Raw genomic sequence first — 22,781 nt, forward strand, 5'->3', positions numbered from 1 at the left:
TCTAAATTGTCCGTAGGTGTGAATGTGAGTGTGCTTGGTTGTCTGTCTCTAAGTGTAGCCCTGTGATAGACTGGTGACCTGTCCAGGGTGTCCCTGCCATCACCCTAAGTCAACTGGGATAGACTCCAGCCCCCCGTGACCCTAATGAGGATTAAGCAGTGTATAGATAATGGATGGATGGAAAAATCCATTTTAGTATCAGCCTTAAAAATCTAGTGTTGTAATTTTAGACTTCAAAGGAATTACAGAATTATATGTTAATGCTGAAAAATTTCAAAACATTATCAAAATTCAAGATTCACTGGTTCCACGACTCAGATCTGAAAAAGCGAAGTTTTTTTCTTTAAAAGATAAAAAAAAATATTCTAATAAAGTTCATCTATTCAACTTTTATTGAATGCATTTTATTTGACATTTAGTCTGACTAACAACCACCCTGATCTGTGTGACATGTGACGTGAATGTCACTATTTCCTGTATTTTTACAGACCAAACACTGAATTGGTTGACTGTGAAATGAATTAATCAATAATAAAATGAATCATTTGCCCCCCCCCACCTCACCTATACTTCAGCAACGCAAAGTTTCACAATCACCAAGAACTGATGTCTACTTAAGTTCAGTCAGCAAAGAGGTCTATGTAGGATTCCTGACGCTGCCCAGCACTTTTACTGATTAGTTTTTTTAACTATCATTACTGACTGCTCTGTGTGTTACTCAAAAGAATAAAAGTCTCATACACTTGGAACTCTTCATAGGAGACACCGCCTGAGCTGCTACCACGGCGACGGGAACTGTGACCGCTGTCCTCATCGTCGTCCTCCTCCGAGTCGTCCTGGGTACGAGGGAAGCTCCGCCCACTGCTGGGTCGAGTCAGCGAATTGCGTTCCAGCTCCAAGTCCTCCTAGCGAATGAGCAGAAACACACTGATCATCTGCAGGTGCTGTGGCCGTGTGTTCACCACCACATATGTACACTGTGCTGTTGTTTCCTAGTATTTCTGACCAGTTACTAACACCAAAGACTTTTGTTTGACACATTAAACAAGCTGTTGGCTTCACCACTCACTCTCTCTTTCTCCAGGTCGTCTCTCATTTGCTGGTGTTCATGTTCTGTCAGCTCCTGATCGCCATCGTGATCGTACTTGGCAAAGATAGCTTGTATCTCTGCATCTGTGTGGCCCTTTCTGAGTAAACAAATAAAACAATCACACTGAGGGCAGGTTGCATACCTTTGATATTCAACAGATCACAAGCACTGAGTCAATATAAGAATAGATAATAGTTTTGTTCACCCTTTTAGATCCTGACGGAGTTCATCAAAGTTCAGTTTTCCCCCGGCTTGACGCAAACTGTCTGAGATGTCGTCGACTGCCGTCTTCTTTAGTCTCAATTTCATCAAAGCTTTGTTACAACCCTGAGGGAAGACAGGTGAAGAAATAATTCAAATTACATTTTAACTTACCTAACCGAGTCACTTGCATAATGTTATGTAATGGGTCGCACAGACAACAGATAGAAACACTGTGACTGTTCAGGAATCTGGCAAAATGGATACCCAAACTTATATTACAGAAGGTAACCTGTAGTACCACCATTTCTTCCTCTTTCTTCAGAAAGGTGTTGAGATGTGCAATGTCGCATTATCCAAATCCAGTTTTTCATTGTTTTTAAACAAAAGTGACAAGAGAGCCACAAGATATAGGAAAAGGCTGTTCTTTTGTGTCTGTCTTAGCTCCATAAATCAGAAACTGTGTCTGTGAATGAGCCATTCAGATTTGCAGCCCGTTGTGTTCGGCTTATCACAGAGAAAGTTGTGTCTACAGCCCTCTTTCTGAAAGTGGGAGACGCAGAAGCAGTTCAGTTTGATTTAAAGGTAACAACAATTAAAACAAAACAACAATTAATCACTGCAAAAATGAACTCGTCAACATGATCTCTGCTTCCACTTTCATCAATATGAAGCTACTCTGTATTACATTTTAATACCAGTCTGGTACCATTATTTCAGTTCTACTAAGACCTTTCCTACATATGTGATTCTAAGCAGATTTAATGGCACCAAAAACTTGTAATATTTGGAGTAGCTCCTGGGAAAATTGCCCTTCCAGGTGTGCACTGTGATGGCTTTTCCGTTCTGTCACTATTGGTAGACCTGATTTAATGGAAATTTGTGTGGCCAAAATAAGTAGCACATGTAGCTTAATACCTTCCTAATGAGGTCAGTCATTTCCATCTCAGACCTCTGCTGGGACATGTCAGCCTTCACCTCAGAGTATGTGTCATTGATGATGGCCAGGAACATGTTCTATACAGAGAAACAGAAAAAAATATTGTTGCTTCAGTCAGGACAGTACACAACACAACTTCTTCAACACATGAATCCCCTACTCACCATGAGAATGAAGAAAATGAAGAAGACAAAGGTTGTGAAGTAGATGGGTCCAAGCACTGGATTTGCCTCCTCAATCTCTGAGAAGTTGAAGTCTCCCAGGATGATACGGAACTGAGTAAATCTACAGCAAAACATTTAAGAAAATTTTTTAAAAACCAATAGGAAATGACATTTGTCAGAAGCACTTTTGAATTTGTAGGCTAAACTTTGAATACTCTTACATGCTGGCCTGGAAAGTGCTGAAATCGTTGACTTGAGTTCCAAACACCAAGTAGGCCAGCTGAGCATACGCCAGGAAGATGATGAAGAACATGATGGCAAAACCCACAAGGTCCTTGGCACAGCGAGACATAGTGCTGGACAGCTGACTCATGGTCTTATTGAAGTTGATGAACTTAAAAAGCTGCGAGAAAGTAAGAAATTACTCAGTGTTGGCATTAGTGGTCTCCACAGAAGCTCTATTCCACTGAGTGTCTGTTAAGGTGGTGTTGACTGTGATTATGAACTGAGTAGAAAAGATTTATACCTTGACCCAGGAAAAAAAGACGATAACTGCAGCCATGTTGTTAAACTGGACCTGCAGATTGGCCAAAGGCTCAAAGCTGGGGTGAGCAGTGTGGTTGTCCAACAGGCCTTTGAGCAGGTTTCCAACCATGGCTGTTCGGGTTATGTTCATGATGATGGCAACAACACTCAACTGAAGAAAAAACAAACAATAACAAAGTTAGCGACTGCCTATTAGAATCCAATTTACTGTAATTTAGCTTCAGTAATCCCAAGTGCAACCTTGATGCTCACCGCGACAATGAGGACATCAAGACAGTTCCACAGGCTCTTGAAGTAATGCAGGCGGTGGATGCGGATCTCCAACACTTCTTCCACAACGTAGTAGAGGATGAACAGGCAGAATGCCACTTCACACACACCCACAAAGTAGTCCCAGCTGGACACATATCGAATCAGACGCACTGTTTGGAACTGCCAAGACGTCACCACCCCACCAGTAGCAGGGAATTCCACCAACAACCTGAAAAAGGCATCAAATTCTGTTTTTATACAATGCTAGTTGCAAGCTGGTGTTGTTATTTTACCGACACAAATGAAAAAAAAGCGTGCAAATCCAGAATCCGGCTAATAACAAGCAAAGAATGTTGAGCATTGTCTGTCTCTGTTTATGATTTTGTACATTTAAACTTCACAATTCTCATTAACAGCATTTTTACAATGGAAAGAAAGATAGATTTTAGTTGTATTTGCAGTAGAGTATTTACTGCTTCTCTATGTTTAAAATTATTGTAAATTGAAAGCATTTAAATTCCAGGTTGTTTGGATTAAAATGTTCAAACAATCAATGTGAACATGTCAATTAGAAAGTTGTTTATTTATTTTGTTAAAACTATTTTCTGGTTGTATGGACTTAATTATGAAAATTTTAATCACAGAATAAATGGAAAAACACCCACTATGTGTTGCAGTTAATCTCAACTGTTTATTTTAAAGCTTTCAACAGCAATTCTTAGCAGCAAACACTGATTTATTTCCCGAAAATGTTAGTATATTCAGATAATCTGTTGGGTAATAATTGGAGATGGTTGTGCCAGTGTTTCTGTGATTTTCTATGCATTTAATTCCTGCAGGGTGCTTTTGCTGACTTCTACTGTACTACAAATGCCTTTGTTCTCCATATAATGCTATCATCATTTCAAGTCAATTATAACATAATGAAATGGTAGTTAGCTGCTGTCCAAGATTACACTGTATACGGGTTTGATGAGGCTGATGATTGTTACCTGGCAATGCAGAAAAGGTTAATGTTCCCATTGTAGACCGAGAAGTCGAGGAAGACCGCTCTAGAGCCTCTGTCCAGCCACAAATGATCTTTGAGAAACTGCAGTTGGATGGCTGACTCCTCTTTGGTACGGGACAAGTCCTGGTAGTATCCTCCACCTCCATATTTTGACACCTGACCCCAGTATCTGCTGCTGTTCATCTTAGTCTCTGTGGTGTACATCCATCTGACAGACATCAAGACAGTAAGACTTAGGATGTAGACATTTGTGAATTGTTTTTCTCAAACTTTGCTGAGAAGTCACAGTCTTCATTCGCACAGGTCACTGTAAAGGTTCCACTGATTCTTTAGACTATTTAAAAGCATTGACTTACGCAGTTCCATTCTTGGGGCCAAAGGAGGTGGTGTCCTCGTTGGTTGGAGTGTATATGTTATAGCAGTCCTGGACCTCGTCCCTCAGATCTTCGTGGACGGAGCAGGACTCATTGCGAACTTTGACCTGCCGGAGCCGCGGCACCCCAAGGAGGAGGTTCTCGTAGTAAATGAGACTCTGATTCTCTGGCAGGCTCTTATTGTTGTACCACACCTCCCAGTACATGCCATTGAGGAAGGGCCCCTCTGTGAACTGAAAGTGTTGAACAATCAGGATTGTGGTAAAGAAGAGGCCACGGAGATGCATGCAAATGTAAGAAACAAGTTGAAAACGAGTTACTGTATCTAGAAATTCAGCCTCTGTTTATCATCCAAAAGAGCGTTTCTTTAAAAGCCCTGGTTTGTTATCAAAGATCAAGGAACAGATTGCTGTTCTGCAGCTCAGCTTCTGATAGTTACATTTTGAGAGATTCCTCACATAATACATTGATCTTGTTTTAGCACTGTAAAGGTTGCTGCATATATTTTTTTCTAAAAGTTACTTTCCATTTTTATTAATTCTGTTACATACTGATTGAATTTTCATGGAAATGGAACTTAAATGGGGCTGCAAGGTGTCTCGGTTGTTAGCAACATCGCCTCGCAGCTAGAAGATCCCCGGTTCGTGTCCTGGTTAGGATCTGGGATCTTTCTGCGAGGAGTTTGCATGTTCTCCTTGTGCAGCGTGGGTTCTCTCCGGGTGTCCGGCTTCCTCCCACAAGGTCCAAAAACATGTTGAGGTTTATTGGTGATTCTAAATCGTCCGTAGGTGTGAATGTGAGTGTTCTTGGTTGTCTGCCTCTAAGCATAGCCCTGTGATAGACTGGTGACCTGTCCAGGATTAAGGATTAAGCAGTGTCTGGATAAGGGATCGATGGAACTTAAATGCTATATTTGATATATTAAATTATATATTTGACATTTGATGATTTCCTAGATTCACAAACATTTGCCTTGATGAAGTGCTAATGACAAAATAATTTTTGAATAAAGGAAGAATTCAATACTTTATCACAACTAGTTAGAATGAGAACAGTATAGTTCTGCCTGAAGGTAGCATCTGACTACCAGCACCTGTAAAACGGAACCAATTCGACAGGCTTTGTTACCAATGCGTGCAACCAGGCTCGTTGTTCCTGTGATTCCAGTCTTTGCGCGATGCAAGCCTTTTATTTACCAGTTATTAGAAAAGCCTCTCATGCAACTTGCAGCAAGAAAGCAAATAAATTCAATAAAAGTTGACTATTTCTTTAAATGCTTAAAGTCTGCTGAACCTCCCTGTATCAAGATGAAACACACTGACAAAATGTACAGTTTCAGTAAAAAGACATTGGACACCGCCCAACAAATGACTTATATAATAACTATAACTCCAACAAACCAGAGATAAATGTTAAATTTTACCTTCCAGAAATCCTCCATGGTTGACAGGCTCCTAAAAGTAGCAGGATCCCCAGCAGACAGCGGCGTGTCCAGGAAAAGCTGAGACATGACTTTGGTATAATAGTACATATTGGCGCTTACCATCCCATAGGTCACTGCAGAGCAAATCACAGTATAATATAACTATTACAGAACATATGGCTGCAACAACACAACAGCTACAAGATGCAGAATTACACTGAATGAATGCTTTTAACACACATAAAGGTGCTGTGTACATCCCCTGTGACCCTGCAACAACCACATGAACACAAAATCTGAACTCAAAATTAGATTAAAATGTATTTTACATACATATACATACATACTATGCATTACTATTCTCACTAGCGTTCTCAGTAGTTCTGGAAACTGCTTTTAATAGTCAAGTTCTGCCTGGCAAAATGTGCCTTCATCATGCCTGCCAGGAAATCATTTCCTGATCCACCCTAAACCACACTTTGGCATTTTTCGTTGCAGCAAAAAGAGAGAAGAGAAACTTTACCATTAGTTTCTCCATCCCACACATTTTCATTCTAGCTGCCATCCCAAAATGCAGTCCTTAAATTTGTGCTGTTGTTGGTATTTAAGACCTCTGACAAATGTTGGAGATTAGATTTTCAGCTGCCAAACTCATTAAGTTGACACTGTGAGTGTGGAAAGTAAGTTTTCGGCTATAGGAAAGGTGCCACATTTTTAAAAGCTTTCTGTGAGTCACTTGGATCAGCTGTCAGTTCAGTCCAGTCCAAGACTAATTTTCAGGGCACAAGCATTTACTTTATGTTTCCTCTACAATCTAAGTCTATGTTTACACCACACGTTGTCATGTCCAACTGAGAATGTTTAGTCTGTAACTTGTGTAGTTTGTTTGTGTAATATTAATTGTAATAGCATATTTTGGTACTACAGGAGAAATCTATGTGCTTTACTGTTTCTAACTAAAAGCAAATGATATAATGAGTGCTCAGCAGACAACAACCAATCTATGATATTCCTGCAAATTGAACTTAACAAAGAGAACTAAGGATTTAATTCAGTCCTGCTGCACCACCATCCAGAATTACATAGATTTATTTAGACTTTACATATCAACAGCACAGTCACAATTCAGACTGATATATTCATACTAGCTTTTTTTGCAGTGTAAAGACACTATATGGTGAAAAAAATATTAGATTAGAATTACAGATAGCATCAAACTGTGACACAGTTTCAGCCTGTAAGATAGGCAGTGTAGCAGCAGGGCCTTGTTGTAGCACATCATGATGCTCGAGTTATTTACATGACCTGCAGGTAATCCAGTGATTGTCACGATAAACTCATGAAGTTTACTCCTCAATGATGAAGTTGGCAACTCAACCTATTGCAAAATGCGTTGATTCGGAAGAGAATACCACATCTGAACCTCGGGAGACTTCTGAAGGTTTACTTACAGATGCAAATGGTGATGAGGAATGCGATATACGTGAGCATCTCCCTCAGTACGTTCCTGAGGTACCTTTCTCGACTGCTATCACAGTCCTCCATCAGCTCTGTGCCCCACAGGACTGTGAATGAAACAATTCAACATACAGTATGTGCAGTACACAGAGAGAACGAAAAGCACAATTATTAAAAATGTACACTGTGTTCCGCTTATATTCGACTATGGAGCTTAAAACAATTGAACACTTGAGGTTCCTGGATACATAAAAATGACACCCCAGAGAGTATTTGTGTTAGGAAGAGATTGAAAAGCTTTTTTTTTAACATCTCACAACACACATTTATCAGAAAACATACATAGTTGTTAGTTTAGTTCCTATTTCTTGATTTTCATTTGAAATACTGTGTATTGCCTCGAATCTGTTTGCTTGTTTTACTCTGCTCCAAATATAACCTTTTGTTACTTTTTCATGTGATGTTTCTTTATGTTTGATTACATCAGCATTGATTTTAAGTTCTCTGTAACCATGATATTAAAAAAGTGCTCAACAGATAACGATTACATTAGTGGTAGTAGTAATGTTGGTATTTGTGTTGAACTCCAGCAAGTGTCTTCTTAAGGTGTATATATAACAATAAAGTGACACTTGTATTCAATATCAAAGTAATATGCACGCTTAATTCTGTATTTTAAGGGATAGTGGGGGGAAAATAACAGGTTTAATCCTAAATATAATCACATTTAGAAATAATGAGTCATTGTTGATGATTGTTACTAATCTGCAGATAATGATGAAACCCTTTTATCTAAGACGTTATCATAAAAACTGCATTTAGCGGCGCTTACTTCTGATTTTTTGGAGTATCTGCTTCATACAGCTGAGGTGCTCATGCCTGTCCTGCTGCTGGGCATCCAGGGTGGGGGTCGGGTACAGTCCTCCTCGGGGGATGTGGGTGCTGCTGCCCCCGCGATTGTAGCTGCCCAGGCCGCTGCTGCAGCTGCTGCTGGAGGCCGTGGACACCGACCTCCTCCCGGGACTTGCTTGAGGCCAGTCGGCTTCCATAATTTCGTCCTCGGGCTCAAACCCCGGGTTATCCCGGCTCCACGCTTGTCTGGACGGAGGGGACGGGGTGCCTACGACCCCTCCGAGACCCAGGTCTTGATGCTGGATGTTCTCCATCTCTATGCCCTCGCTGGAGTCCAGTCTGTTGGGTGACCTGCCAGTCTGGCTCAGCGGAAGCTGCTGGGGTCTGACTCTGGATGAACTCATGGTCCAGCTCGGTACTTTTTCTAAGTGGTGCGGGACATCTGATAAAGTTGAACTTTACCCCAAAAAACAACAAAACCCCTCTAAAAATAAATGTTTATAACGACTGAAGCATGTTGAGCCTTCAGAGACACAAACCGTTACACGCCTAAAAGCCAAAGCAGACTCTCAAAGTTACACAAACAACCAACTAAAGGCCCATAAAACGTAACACACAGCGTGTAAAAGTCACAATATGGATATTTGTGTAACGTCGTCCAGCTCCTCATAACCAGCTGCAGCAGCGTTCAGCCTCGACAACCCGTCAAAGAAAGTTTCCTCCAAAAAAACGCAAACCGAGATTAGATTCAGTCTCAAAAACGACGTCTTTTGTTACAAAGCGATGCCTTTAAAGTGGTTAAAGTTGTTCGCTACTGACCTATGTACGTTAAACTGCGCACCGCACTAAAAAGCCGTGTTTACGTGAAAAAATGAAGATAGTTTTCTTGTCCCGGGACAGCCATCTTGTTCCTGAACTGTTGTCCCAAAAACTCTCTTTCTCATTTGTTCGGGACTCAGGTTACATTAGAAGTCATGGCGTCGCAGCAAAGGCTGAAAAATACCTCGGTGGAAAAACACTTGTCTTTATTCACTTAACAGTTTCATCCATTTTAACGTCTTATAAAGCTTTTTCATGAAATTAACTGTTTGCATTTACAGTGTGTACATCTTGGACATATTTGGGATTTTTTATTTATTTATTTTTTGCTGACTTGTAAAGATAAAAATTCAGCTCCACTAAAATGTATTATAATTATATTTGAACGCTGTTTCGAAGCTTTTTAAACCATTTCTAGCTGTTAATATTATGTTTGTTAAAATGTGATACAGTAATTAGCTGAAAATAGAATTACGTAACATCTGAATGTTTGGGTCTGTGGTTGCTATGACAACGAGACACTCAGCTAGCAGGAGATGTCACTTGAACATTTACCAAACATGTAAAATCATGTAAACGCCAAAGGAACTATGGAAAAGTATCTTAAATAATGTTAGAATAGGGTTTGTTTAATGGACATGGACTTATTATGGCCAGTTTGGCTCTTTACAATCACATTTTTGCTGCAAAAAACTGAGTGGAAACAACCTTAAAATGTCAAACAGATGTCTGAAAAAACCACCTTAATGTCCAGTTTTTCACTTACGTCACACTTTTAACCATCCATTTTATTTTTCAGATACATGGTATAATATATTGTAGTTCAGATATACACAGATAATTCTATATAAAATTGGTGCTCGTGATATAGTGATACAGAAAGATGCATCAGTGTTGTATGTCCTGCATTACAACATAAGGAAGTTGTTGTATAAAAGAGTAAAGAGGGACAATCTGAATTCCAAACTGTTAATATTGTATATTGGTTTTTCTGTGTTGATAGTCATCAGTGACAAAAAAAAAACATGATCCTACTCAAGTTTCTGTTATGGTTTCCAAATTTATGATTTGTATTAATATTTTATGTTTTAGTCAAAGTGGAAGACACAAAGCTTTTTTGACCACATGGTGGTGCTTAATATCCAGATTTTCTAAAGACTAGTGCACCTAAAACAATGACGAAAAATCATCAGGAACCATTCCACCTACTTGTTATTGCATGTACATTTTCATGAAAGTACAATAAATGTTTGACACATCTATTAATGTATACTTAACAAGTCAACTGGTCAGCAGCAGGTAGTCTATTGCTCCACAACTGACTCGCTCTGATCTCCTCCTGGCTGTAACTGAAATATTGGTACAGGGCCTGGTAAAGCTCCATGAGATTTATCTATATTCAAAATGACCTTTTTTGTTATCTTATCAAAGGGAAATACTGTGCAGAAACAAATGAACAGGCAACTTGGTCCAAAAAAGAAGGTAACTTTGAGAAATAGCTGTTTGATTTGACTAATTTCGATAGATAAAGCCTCATATTAGCTTCAGACAATCCTCTGTAGTAATTTTTAGTCAGAACAAGGCATATGGCATCAGCATGCATCGCATATATTGAAAGCACATAAGGAATCTCTACGCCCTGTTGCGTTTCTTGGTAGCCACAGTAGAGATTGAGATGTCCTGACTTTAAGTGTTGAGTATGAGTCAAGCTTTCAAAACACTGAAACCTGAAATTATCATGATGCAACTTAGCAGAACAATTCTCCCTTACTTTGTAAATAAAGACACCTCTAATTTATTTTAGGTATTCTATGTTGTTTTTGTTTATTTGTTTGTTTTAAAGCTCAGATACAAGCCAAGAAAACAGAGATTGCATTATAAAACAGTTTGCATGGGATGGACAGACCTTCTCATGGCAAGTTATATTCATGTATACAATCAGTGGAGTACACCTTTCAAGTTTGACTTAGGAGATGTGTGCCAGAAGTACTATGGTGTATGTTTTTTTCCCCATGAATGTTGGGATAAATATGCAAATATATGCAAACTTTATGAATAAAAAATAGGAAGCTACGTGCATGTATTAACATGAAAACTGTTGCATAATGGGACTGGATACAAAACTGAGCCAAAAAGACATTGAAGCGTACTAAAGTGTTAATGCAAGACATAATGAGTATGATTATCCTTCTAACATGTGTGATGCTTTTTGGGATAACGTTAGCAGAAAGTTTGTGTGGGCGTGGCTATTGGCCGACGTCATCTCCATGTTGCCCAGTGTAATGAGCTCATTGGCTGGCTGTGTGTGACGGGGGCTCCTGCCCCAGACTGCAGGGGTAAAACAATAAATCGAAGCTATCACTTTAAATCTTCAATCTCTGGTACAGCAGAGATCATAAACTGTTTGTTGGTGGAGCGTGGGAAATATTACAATATCTCATCTTGGATACCCCGTGTTTCCGAACAGTTTACAGACGGTTATTCGTAGTAATTTATTACAAATAATTCTGTCTACATAGATAGGTCTTTCATAAGGTAAGTTAGCCATCCTTCAAGCTAACTCAGCTAAGAGACAAGCTAACCGTATCAGCTAGCTGAACGTTAGCCGCATTGTCTAGTCCAAACCACGACCTCTCGATTACAGCCAGTAATCACTCAAAGTTGCCAACTAGGTGTGTTGCTACTATACAGATAACCCACTTTAGCTATCTGCTCAAAAAATCTGTGAAAAAATCTGATTTATCAAATCTGGGTTTCTTTGTTGTCTTTTAGCTAGCATAGCACTCAACTTCATTGATAATGGTTCGACAGTCAGTGAAAGTTGGGATATTTTAAAGTTTGAAAAGGCTCTATGTTGCTTGCAGCTTTTACAGTTGGTTGTTAAAAAACCAAAAAAGCAGTTGATAATGTCAATGTTGGATGCTCCCTATGACAAAGTGGACACACTGCTGGTGCACTACAATGGCTATCACCGGGTCCAACGTCATGTCGGCTTGATGGTTTTCCCCGCTTGCAATCATCCTGCAAGTTGTTTGTGTGAAAGTTCAGCAAAGTAGCGTCTTGTCAGTCGTCAGTTTTTCAGCGCTCGCGCACAATACCTCCGTCTTCGTTGAAATATAATGCATCCACTTCCTGGAAAACTGGCTGCAGGTGAATAAAAAACGACGACGCCATAAGTTAGCTAGCGCTTGTGTTAGCCAGCTAACTAGCAGTGTCGCAAGCTTGCAGTTGCTTCTCTGTTTGCTGGGCTAGCGTTAGCCATTTAAGGTGACAGCGATGAGGCCGGCAGATTGACATTAATATTCATTCAGTTGTTTTTACGGTCTAGATTACGTTGCTGACTGCACAGACACACGGTCCTGCTGAAACTTCTGAAATTGGCGCATACAGTGCAATATCAATGTGTCACGTCATATCGCCTGTGAACATGCGACAAACGTTGGAGATGGCAAAATGTTGTTAGCACAGACATGAAAGGCCTCGGAGAACAGGCCATTTATCTACAAAGGGCTACTTAGGTGTATGTAACTCGTGTATAGTTTTAAGAGCAGACTATACCACAGCATAATTGTTGTGAAGTTCGTTTTCTCCGCTACCTAAATTAAACCCCAGCGTCTTCCCTTTTACCTACAGCCGGTTTCCCTCTTTGTCTCATTGGATGAACGTGATGGCGCAGTTGAATGTTGGCTAGTGTGTTAGCCAGCTAGCTAAACAGTCAGCTGTCTTGCTTTTGGCGTAGATTTAATGTTGGTCGTGTGAAACATGGGCCTAATGAGGTAAAGTTCTGTAAAAGGAAAGGAAATCTTACGGTGCTTGCTGTTGCAGCACATCTATGTTGATCACCCCCAGGCACATTAAACCTACATGTGTACGGTTGTGGACTTCCTTAAAATGGCCTGACCTCAAACATTCATGATGCGGTCTGACTGACTGACTCTAGGTTTCATTTTAAAGCCTAAGCTGTCAATTTATTAGGTGTGCCTCGCTAAAACTAGTAAATACAACAGCCCTGCAGCAAATTCAATGCAAGTTACAATGTTTGTGTAAACTGTATTGCAGAGGTGTTCCTTGAACTTTGTGGCCATTTTTGAGGTTGTAATTAATATGTGGTGGTCCTTAATTGTATTTAGTTATATAAAGTTGCACAATATTAAAACAAGATATTATAAACGCATCATTTCCACAAACTACAGCCTCCAAAATGACCTTTGTCAATCATCTCTCTAATTTTTAAAAATGTATTTCAGGGTTGTTGTATTGGATTGCTTGAGTGGGTGTATATGTGCATGTTATTACATATTATAGACTGCAGTATAACAATTAAACTCTGGTCTTTTCTATGTTTCAGCACTTAATATTGTTTACCAAAGAAATGGTGATGGAGAAGCCAAGTCCCCTGCTTGTAGGGCGGGAGTTTGTGAGGCAGTATTACACACTCTTAAACAAGGCACCAGATTTCCTGCACAGGTAACTACAGAAATGTGTTGTGATAATATGCTAGATATGAAATCTGTTAGTGTTGGTAATGTCTTTTAATTGTCATGTTGTTTGTACCATTAGGTTTTACGGGAGGAATTCTTCCTATGTACATGGAGGACTTGACCCAAGTGGGAAGCTGGCAGAAGCAGTGTATGGGCAAGCGGTAGGTACTATAACTTTACAAATACTGTAAAGTAGGCGTGTGATACTAGAGTTTTCATAGTATTAATAATATGTTTGTTCTTTTAATGAGATTGAAGACATAGTACAAAATAGATTACTGGCAATGCATAAATGTAGGAAGAAACAATGTTGACACAGTAGTCACATCACACAAAACTTTTACCATTGTTGTCCAAGATTTTGCTTAATTTCTGTTGATTTTCCTTTTTTTCTTCAAAACTACATGATTAAAAACTGATGTTTTCAAAAGAAAAAATGCATTTTAACCTTGTTTAAGAATCTTTAAATATATGGCAATCTTTTTTTTATTTATTTATTGACAAGAGTGTCCATTTAAAGTCTTATTTGTAACATAACAACAAAAGTTGGCTGAAAGGATGGCTGGGCACTGAGTACCCTCAGTGATTATAGTCATAGTTGACTAAATGTCAAAAAAATATTTCAGAAAATCAGGAAACAGCTTTTAGGTTATGTTTGTTGATCTATATTTATATAAATATTTTTGATCCATTTGTTTCCTTTTTCTCTTTTTTTGTCTCTGCATCTCAGGAAATCCACAAGAAGGTCATGTCTCTGCAGTTCAGTGAATGCCACACAAAGATCAGGCATGTGGATGCCCACGCCACACTGAGTGATGGAGTGGTGGTGCAAGTCCTTGGAGAACTGTCAAACAATGGACAACCCATGAGGAAGTTTATGCAAACTTTTGTGCTTGCTCCAGAGGTGAGTACGCTACCTTTCAGTACTGCTCACAGGCATCAAGGTTGAGTGACAACAGCAATAACATATAAGTATTTCCTGAGATTTATGGCGTAATTATTAGCTGTCAATATAAATTCTGGACATTTGATTGACTCAACAGAGCTTTCAACAAGAGACAAGCTGCTACAATTTACATAGTGGGGAGTGTAGGCACTTCGAGCCAATCAAATGTCCCTGAGCAATCAGGCCACAAGTGTGCTTTTTTTGTTCCACAGTAAGGTAAATTCACTACTAAAGAAGCTCTGAATGACATAGCACATAGCATTTACTGTAGCTTCTTCGGAAAACATTTAATGTGAAGCAGCAACACTATGATGGAAGGCTGTAGTGAAAACATGTCATCTCGATTTGATTTGGTACAGCATAGCTTAATATGACCAACCTGGGCTAATGGAAAAACCCTAAATGAAATTACTCTCTAAAAGTAAAAGACGATACATTGAAAATGCACCAGTGCACCAATCTCGAACTCTGAAGAAGTGTGTGACTTGTTTTCTGCTTGCATGACAAATGTTCTTAGGGTTCTGTGGCAAACAAGTTCTACGTCCACAATGACATCTTCCGTTATGAGGACGAAGTTTTTGGAGACTCTGAAGCTGAGCTTGATGAGGGTAAGTAGTTCACAATTGCCCTATATTGACCTTGTTTTTCATTAGTGAGATAATAGTCCACACTGTTCTGGTTTAGTGCTGGAGTGCTCATTTATTTGCTTTCTCTCTTTTAGAATCTGAGGAGGAAGTTGAAGAGGAGCCAGAAGAGAGACAGCCGTCCCCTGAGCCACTTCAAGAAAGCCCCAACAGCACCACCTATTATGACCCTCACCCTGTCACGTAAGCAACAGTTCTTAATAAGCCTGAGCAGCTCAACGTGGCATGACTACTTTAGCCCGTTCATTTTAATTTATCAATGGAAGTGACACCTTTCTGATTTTTTTTGCTCTGCAGCAACGGAGTGGAGGAGCCCATGGAGGAGCCAGCTCCAGAACCAGAGCCGGAACCGGAACCAGAGCCCAAAGTAGAGGAGATCAAGCCTGAAGTAGATGAGAAGGTTCTGGAAGAAATGGAGGAAAAAGCACCATCACCTGTTCCTGTGGAGTCTCCACCAAACACCCAGGAACCTCCCAAGGTGAGACTGTTGTGTCTTTACTCGTCAGCAATTTCAATGAGTTAACCTACAAGGAACTACGCCAGGCTGAGCTCTCTGAATCTAAAGTGCAGCAATGGCTCTCTTAATATGTGACGTTTGTTTGATTTCTGCTATGCTACATATGTAAATAACTTTATCTTACAGTCTGCAATAAACTGAACACATCAATGTTTTTTGTCAAACTGTTTTTCATAGACAGTGGGGAGGAAGTTTTCATTTAATTCAACAAAAAATGTGTATATGTAATGGCAGTAACATACCTAGTTCAGTTGTACACCTATGGATATCACTGAATGGCAGCTGAGTATTAGTGCAGCCATAATGATGCATTGCTACATTCCTAACAGACTTTCTCCTGGGCCTTGGTGACCAGTAAAAACCTGCCTCCTACTGGCACAGTCACCTCCTCTGGAATGTCCCCCCATGTTGTTAAAGCTCCAAGCTCACAGGTAAATCAATACATAATATAATAAAAGCTGAGATTTTTTTTCCCTGAACTTTAGCAATGGGCAGCTATTCATGAGTCTACCACGATGTTTATATCAAACAGCCATCATTATATAAATTAGATAGTGCTGGAGGACATCAATAGATTTTGAAGTTCGTGTTTGAAAAGAGTCTCTTTCTGAACATGGTGCTGATTTATTCAGTGCCCCTTTCTAATGTGCAATGTTTCTGCTTTTCAGTCAGCACAGTCCCAAGAGCCCTAAGAAAATACATTAAAGTGTACGAGGCAGGAGTTTTTTTTGAAGTGAGATTCTGATATTGACAGTGTCAGAACCATGGCTGTTGTATCTCATGAACCGAAGAATTCCTCAGACTTCTGAATTTTTACAGATGACTGTGCAGCAGTTTATTCTGGCTATGGGTACATGAACAGACTTTGCTGTAAATGCAGATTTCAGCTGTAGATAATTTTATATTTTCACATCACTGTTGATCTTGATGTAATGAATTTTCTGGAAAGTAATTTGCAAAATTACTACTTAATGTAACGGAAAAAATCAAGACATTATGAAGATTATAATTTTTTTGTAGTAATATTTAGTGCAGAAAGAAATGAAGGAAAAAAATAATTTGAGCAACACATCAACTCAAAGAATAACTTACAAATGACAAATGAAGTCACTGGGAAAGTTGTCTTTTTAAAAAAGAACTATTTTATCAAACCCTGGAGCTACTGCTTGAATGCAAATGCAAAATTCATTACACAGATGCTTTATAATAAAATAAGAATTGTCCCAACGAGATCAAAATGAGTAAAAAGTGAAATGAAGGAGAGAAGTGAAGCTTAATGTGCAGCTCAGAAGGACTGACTAGCTAACCTTCATGGGAAGTTGTGATGTCATCCATTTACACTTTCCCATCTGACATCCCTCCATGTAGCCCAGAGTGGAGCCCAAGCCGGAGACACAGACAGCACCTCTTCGTCCCAGAGACCAGCGCACTCGCGACAGACCGACCTTCACTCCACGGGGTCCCAGACCTGGTAATGCTGACACTAATCCTCCCAAGATCAAGAGTTCTTTACTTTTCCATTTGGTTTATTCTAACTATCTGTGTGTCTGTGCTACTGTTAGATGGTGTTGCGTCTTCTGAGTCACAAACAGGAAAACCACATTTGAGTTTTGTTAACAAAGGTAAATGACTATTTAAATCATATCTCATTCTTTGATTTCTTATGAGAATATTGTTCAGCTGTTGTTTGATATAAATGATGTTGTGGTGATCTGATGTGATTGTTTTTCCGCCTGTTGTTTTGACCTGCAGGTGGCCGGGGAGAAGCCGAATCTGGTGACATGGACGGCAGGCGGAACCCCCGTTATCCAGACAGCCACCAGCTTTTTGTTGGAAACCTCCCACATGACATTGATGAGAGCGAACTCAAAGAGTTCTTCATGAGTATGTTGTTTCATAGAAAGCAACGTTTTGCCAGTACATTTTCAATTACGAGTAAGAGCTGAATGTTTTTGTTCTTTCTCCTTGCAGCATATGGAACTGTGGTGGAACTGCGGATCAACACCAAGGGCGTTGGTGGGAAGCTGCCCAACTTTGGATTTGTGGTGTTTGACGACTCTGATCCTGTGCAAAGAATCCTGGGAGCCAAGGTAGAAGGGGCATGTATCGATATTTCATTACCCACTTTCATTCATTTGGTGGTGGTTTGGTGACGCGCTTTTGTACAGTTAATTTGACACTGGGTTTCACTTCTCTGCTCAGTTTGAATAAACAAGAGATGTGGAATGCCTAAGGCTGTAATCTTCTATAATACATACGTCTGCATCTTTTGTCTTGTCAATAATAAAGCTTGCATTAATAAAGCTTGTCGAGCTTCCAAAGAGAGTGTCTACGAAGAGGAAAACAAGATGATTTTCTACAGCACATTGGGTCATGCTGCTCTGAGGCAGGAAATTACAAGCTGCAATATTTCAGTAAACTTTTATTTGATCTGCAAGGCATTGTGCTGAGGCAGACGCTGAGCAAGGATCAGCTGTAATGGGAAAAACTCAGCATTTTTTTCTTAACCCTTGATGGACACTAGGTTGAGTTAACACCCTGGATTACAGATAATGCTGTTTGCATTGCTAAAACACTGCTTTTCTCCAACAAATATCCCAGCTCGACAACTGACACTCTTGTAATCAGTAGAAAAACTATCAACCAAATCTAAGCTTGGCTTCCCTAGAAAAATTGGAGACATAATTTGAATAATGGACATTAACACATTGACACCTGTCCAGTTGAACAACAGTCACACATTAAAACAATGCAAGGTGCTGCTTTGGTGGAAGCTGTTGCTCCATGAGACAAGGAGTTAAGAGTTCAACTTTAGTGCTCAAATCCCGTACATTTGGATGGGTGTTGCAATAAATGAACATGAAATAAATAAATGGGTAAAGCCATTGCAACACCAGGGTGGCTTTGGCTGCATTTTTTCACACAGAGCTACTGTCAGTCTGAATGCAGCCTTAGAGATTAAATTCTATGACTGGCAGGAACACAGAACTCGTCAGGCCAGACCAGAGTGACGCAGAGGAACAAACCCATGTGTGCAAACCAGTGAATGATGTGGGTGGTGAAATGGACAGCTAAATATTAAATCCATCTTTGCGTGGAGTGACCGTGTTTTCTCCCTGCAGCCCATCATGTTTCGAGGCGATGTGCGTCTGAATGTGGAGGAGAAGAAGACGAGGGCAGTGCGTGAACGAGAGACCCGCGGTGGAGATGAACGTCGGGACATGAGGCGCAACGATCGGGGTCCTGGAGGTTCACGAGGCATCGTGGGAAGTGGAATGATGCGTGAACGTGACGGGAGGGGACCACCGCCTCGAGGTGGCATGGCCCCCAAACCTGGCATGGGCTCCGGAAGAGGCTCTGGTGGCCAGGGAGAGGGTCGCTTCACAACCCAGCGCCGCTGAGAAGAGCACCACCTGCAGTGTGGAAGTAGTATCGTGTTCTTCATCTTCAACCGTTCTCGTTAACGAAAAGAAATCTTCATGTATAAAAGTATATATTTGTTTTTTTTGGTTCATTTTTTATTTTTTGTTCCCTCTTTGCTTTGGAATGTGACACAGCCTGTCAACCATTTGTTTGTGAACTAGACAAAACAAAATAAGCAAACAAAAAAAATTTCGCTTATTAGTTGTGAGCTGAGCATCCTTTTCGGGTATCTCAAGAATTCACAGACTTTAATTTGTAAATTCGTGAAAAAAGGCAAACCAACCAGGAGTAATCTGCCACATTAGGAGGGACTGATGAGACTTTTAACTACAATAATACAGCCCATCATTTGGAAAAGAGATTATATGCCTTGACTTAACTGGGGCGCTGCTTCACGAAATCCCTCTATTGCACATTTTATATGGTAGTTTTCTGCCCTTTACTGTTGGAAAAGAGTGAGATGCAAAATTTGTGCAGTTCCAGGGGAAAAGCTTGCCTTTTACTTTTTTCCTTTTGAGAGACCACTGCTTCAAAATTGCATAATGCACTCATCAATATGCACTAATGGGTACTTTTTGTCATGTTACATTGACATCCATGCTCGGAACGCAGCTGGAGAGACCTGTTTTGTCTCAAAGCGATACGACTTACCGGGGCAGGCCTCACTCACAGCCTGTCTGCTGTGACCAATGTACTTTTCACACTTTTGACCCAAAACTACGCTTCAATTACTGCTGGATGGACAAGATGACAAGCAAATCTACATTATATTTTTCCTCATTTGTAAATCAAATAAAAAAAAAAAAAAAGCTCAAATCCTGGACTTTCACCAAATGAGTGGGGGAACAAAGGATAAACAAGAAACAAGGTTGAACAATAGAAGAGTGGTAATGATGGGGGCTCGCTCTGTTTTTCTTTTGATTCCAAGTTTGTTTATTGTTTTTGTTTTTCTATTTTTTTCCTTTTTTTTTTTTTCTTCCCCTGCCAGCTAGACTGCGAAATTGGGACGGGCGACACCTCCCTCCCTCTTCCCTCCCTTCCTGTCTTAAGTGCGGAGTAACCGAATAAATGTACAGCAAAAATCATAGTTTACTGTATGTTTTGCTTTTCTGTGTATATTTTCATTTCTCTCTCGACTTGATAAAAGCATGATGGTGCCTTCTATTTCACCTTTTCCAGTCTTACTAAAGCGTAAAGCGGTTCGAGGCTCGCTGCCTCCTAGTAAACTGAGCTGCTCATTTTGAACTCTTGTCTGCTGGGAGCAGATTAAAAAGAAAATACTTGCAGTATTCATAAAAATTTACGTTTTTTCAGGTGCATATTTCATTTTTTTTCCATACTGTTTTACTACCTAAGATGATCTGCTGTGAGTTTTGTACATTTGTGTTGTAATTGTGTCTGTTCTGGGTTTTGTAGAGACAATAGGTGCCTCGAGTTCTGTTTGTTGTTAAATGGTTAAAGAGGTGCATCTGAAGAACTTCTCCCAAAAAAAAAAAAAAAAAAAGGTACATTAAAGATGGTGACAGTGAACTGCTTGGTCTTTGGTTTAACGAGTTCTAGCTCTACACGACCATGGTTTCTGAGGTTTGGAAAGTGAAAAATGTCTCACAATATGGTTCGGACACTGTTGATCCTTTTCGGTCTGACCATAGTTTTTTGTGACTCATGGCAGCACTCGGGTTAATCCCTGGACTCACAAGTTGTCAGACTGTTCTTTTCTCAGCTACAATTTTGTAATGATCTGTGTGGGTGGGCTGGCTATAGCTCCAGCCTGCAGACAAGCAAATAATTGTGCTCACTTTTCTAGCGTTAATGCATTTGTATTTTCATATGCTGATTATTCACTGTGCTTATTTTATTCAGTTATTTTTTTTTCCATTCAAGGCAAGTCTAATCTGAATGCCATACCAGTCGGCTCCTTCTTGTCCACTAGCATCTTTTGTGTTTTTTTTACCACTCGGTAGGGAGGGAAGACCTTTGGTTTCAGCTGGAAAGGAAAACACGACAAATGAGATGTTATCTTTTGTTATTATTGTTTTTGTTATCTTGCACTGAACTGGGAAGTGAAATGATGATGTAGCATTTTTCTTGACAAATATACTAATGAGGTCTTCCTTGTCTGGTGGTATTGCACTATTTCCAACATTTCTGGGACAATCTGTCAGTTTGAACACAGCCTCTCCAAATTTCTCATCTGGCAGTGAACAAGAAAAGCGAGAGAGAAAAAAAAAATCTTGTTATCAGCACTCTCACAGTTAAAACAAGATGTGATGTACAGATACGACATATTTAAGGTAGATTTCCACAGTAAAAGCTTGGCTGCTCGCCCTCGTGGTAGAGATTAAATATCTTTTAGATGTGAGAGTAGTTTTTGAACTTACCATCAGGTAATATTAAAGAAAAATTCCAACTCTTTGGTCCTCCAGTGTTGAACACTTCTCACGGGTGCCTCAACCCTCCCCCACCCACCCCCCACCAAATGTTTATTTGTCAGGTAATTGCTTTACATGAGCACTTGACTGCAATCGTGCTTTTTTACAGCAATGGTCGATAAGGAGAGTGGTGAAGAAGAGCCATCATGCTTTCAGACCAATCTCCTGCTTTTTACATGTTAGTGGAGGAAAAAAAATGTTCGAACATAGAAATTTATGGTTGGATAATTCATGTGTTTCACTGAGGTTTTCAACGACTCATCCCTTTCCAAACTTCCAAGGATCCTCAAATGAAGATAAGAAAAAAAAAAAAGAAGAAGCTGTAAATCTGTTGTCCTGTGGTTAAAAAAATGCAGTTAGTGGATCCTCATTGTGAATCATTCCAGTCCTTTCCAAATGGAAATAGAAGTACCTTCTTGGCTCTAGCAGGTGTGGTAAACAGTTGGCTGCCATCTTAATTTTACTGTGTTTACCCTTTACTTGTTGCTAGTACAAAACTGTTGCAGGTGGAGAATCTTTTTTTTTTTTTTTTTGTATTTAGATCTTTTTGTTATTTTTTTCCTTTTCATTTTTGAATGTGTTGGACTTAACATACAATAAACTACTGATAACAGCACCGCTCAAACCATTTGTCATGTTTACAAGGAGCTCCCTGTGACCTTTTGTAAATGTTGGTACACATCGATGAGAACGTTTGATTGGCGACTGGCTTTTGGAGAGATTTTTGGTGTGAAATGTGATTTCAAATATTTTGACGAGTTTTGTTTGTAGCTTGATTTTTTATTTTTTTTATTCTGCAAAACCAAAACACATTCCAGCATCCAAAAAGTTTTTTTTTTTTTTTAAAGCACAGAATTGACTTATCTTTCAACAATTGCCTTAAAAGTTGTTCAAAACTCTACAGGTTTGATGTACAAAGGTCTTGAATGTCTTCTCTCTCCTGCTGTGGATGGTTTTCTGTATGCCGGCTGTGGAGAGACATTTGTAAACTATGTGAAACTGGTTTGACAGTTAGCTGCAGAGGCTTAAAGATGAAGTGAAGTTCAGTTAATTGTTTTTTAAGTACATCATTCACACATCAGTTCTGTCGTTTTGGAGTCCATCTCGTGTTAGGTGATTAATTTTAGAATCAGAAATCGTAGTTATGCCTGCCAAGTACTGAAATATATGACATGAATGTCAATAAAACCATGTGCTTACGAAATAATTG

At 39.7% G+C, this 22,781-nt stretch overlaps 2 protein-coding genes across 4 annotated transcripts in view; one reads left to right on the forward strand and one right to left on the reverse strand.

Annotated features, from left to right (window-relative positions):
- Positions 1-9,249, reverse strand: part of pkd2 (polycystic kidney disease 2) — a 13,159-nt gene extending 3,910 nt beyond the window's left edge. Inside the window, exons 1-13 of one of the 2 annotated variants that reach the window (XM_008291621.1) lie at positions 8,290-9,249; positions 7,451-7,564; positions 6,000-6,133; positions 4,559-4,809; positions 4,186-4,410; positions 3,194-3,422; positions 2,922-3,092; positions 2,617-2,798; positions 2,396-2,516; positions 2,210-2,308; positions 1,296-1,417; positions 1,070-1,187; positions 742-902 (exon numbers count right to left, since the gene is read on the reverse strand). In XM_008291621.1, coding sequence (XP_008289843.1) covers positions 742-902; positions 1,070-1,187; positions 1,296-1,417; positions 2,210-2,308; positions 2,396-2,516; positions 2,617-2,798; positions 2,922-3,092; positions 3,194-3,422; positions 4,186-4,410; positions 4,559-4,809; positions 6,000-6,133; positions 7,451-7,564; positions 8,290-8,713 — 2,351 coding nt within the window. In that variant the 5' untranslated portion in view covers positions 8,714-9,249. Of the gene's footprint in view, positions 1-741; positions 906-1,069; positions 1,188-1,295; positions 1,418-2,209; positions 2,309-2,395; positions 2,517-2,616; positions 2,799-2,921; positions 3,093-3,193; positions 3,423-4,185; positions 4,411-4,558; positions 4,810-5,999; positions 6,134-7,450; positions 7,565-8,289 lie in introns of both variants that reach the window. The other variant, XM_008291620.1, reaches the window with a different exon arrangement.
- Positions 9,250-11,462: 2,213 nt separating this feature from the next.
- Positions 11,463-22,196, forward strand: g3bp2a (G3BP stress granule assembly factor 2a). Of its 2 annotated transcripts, none has more exons than XM_008291622.1 (13): positions 11,463-11,663; positions 13,477-13,595; positions 13,689-13,770; positions 14,340-14,513; positions 15,073-15,163; positions 15,277-15,382; positions 15,497-15,677; positions 16,046-16,147; positions 17,085-17,187; positions 17,279-17,338; positions 17,469-17,600; positions 17,688-17,815; positions 18,839-22,196. In XM_008291622.1, the coding sequence occupies exons 2-13, from the start codon at positions 13,501-13,503 to the stop codon at positions 19,115-19,117; spliced, it is 1,533 nt and encodes a 510-aa protein (XP_008289844.1). In that variant the 5' UTR covers positions 11,463-11,663; positions 13,477-13,500; the 3' UTR covers positions 19,118-22,196. The 2 variants fall into 2 exon arrangements, with proteins under 2 accessions (XP_008289844.1, XP_008289845.1); XM_008291623.1 differs by having other exon boundaries at positions 17,688-17,806.
- Positions 22,197-22,781: the final 585 nt, after the last annotated feature.

Source organism: Stegastes partitus, unplaced genomic scaffold (assembly GCF_000690725.1).
Source record: "Stegastes partitus isolate 25-593 unplaced genomic scaffold, Stegastes_partitus-1.0.2 Scaffold752, whole genome shotgun sequence".
NCBI lineage: Eukaryota > Metazoa > Chordata > Actinopteri > Pomacentridae > Stegastes > Stegastes partitus.

Excerpts from the sequence above, each read along its gene's own strand:
- g3bp2a (XM_008291622.1), top strand. The coding sequence starts at position 13,501 with ATGGTGATGGAGAAGCCAAGTCCCCTGCTTGTAGGGCGGGAGTTTGTG. Across the intron at positions 16,148-17,084 it reads TTAAAGCTCCAAGCTCACAG|CCCAGAGTGGAGCCCAAGCC; the intron begins GTAAATCAATAC and ends CCCTCCATGTAG. Across the intron at positions 17,816-18,838 it reads TGGGAGCCAAGGTAGAAGGG|CCCATCATGTTTCGAGGCGA; the intron begins GCATGTATCGAT and ends TTCTCCCTGCAG.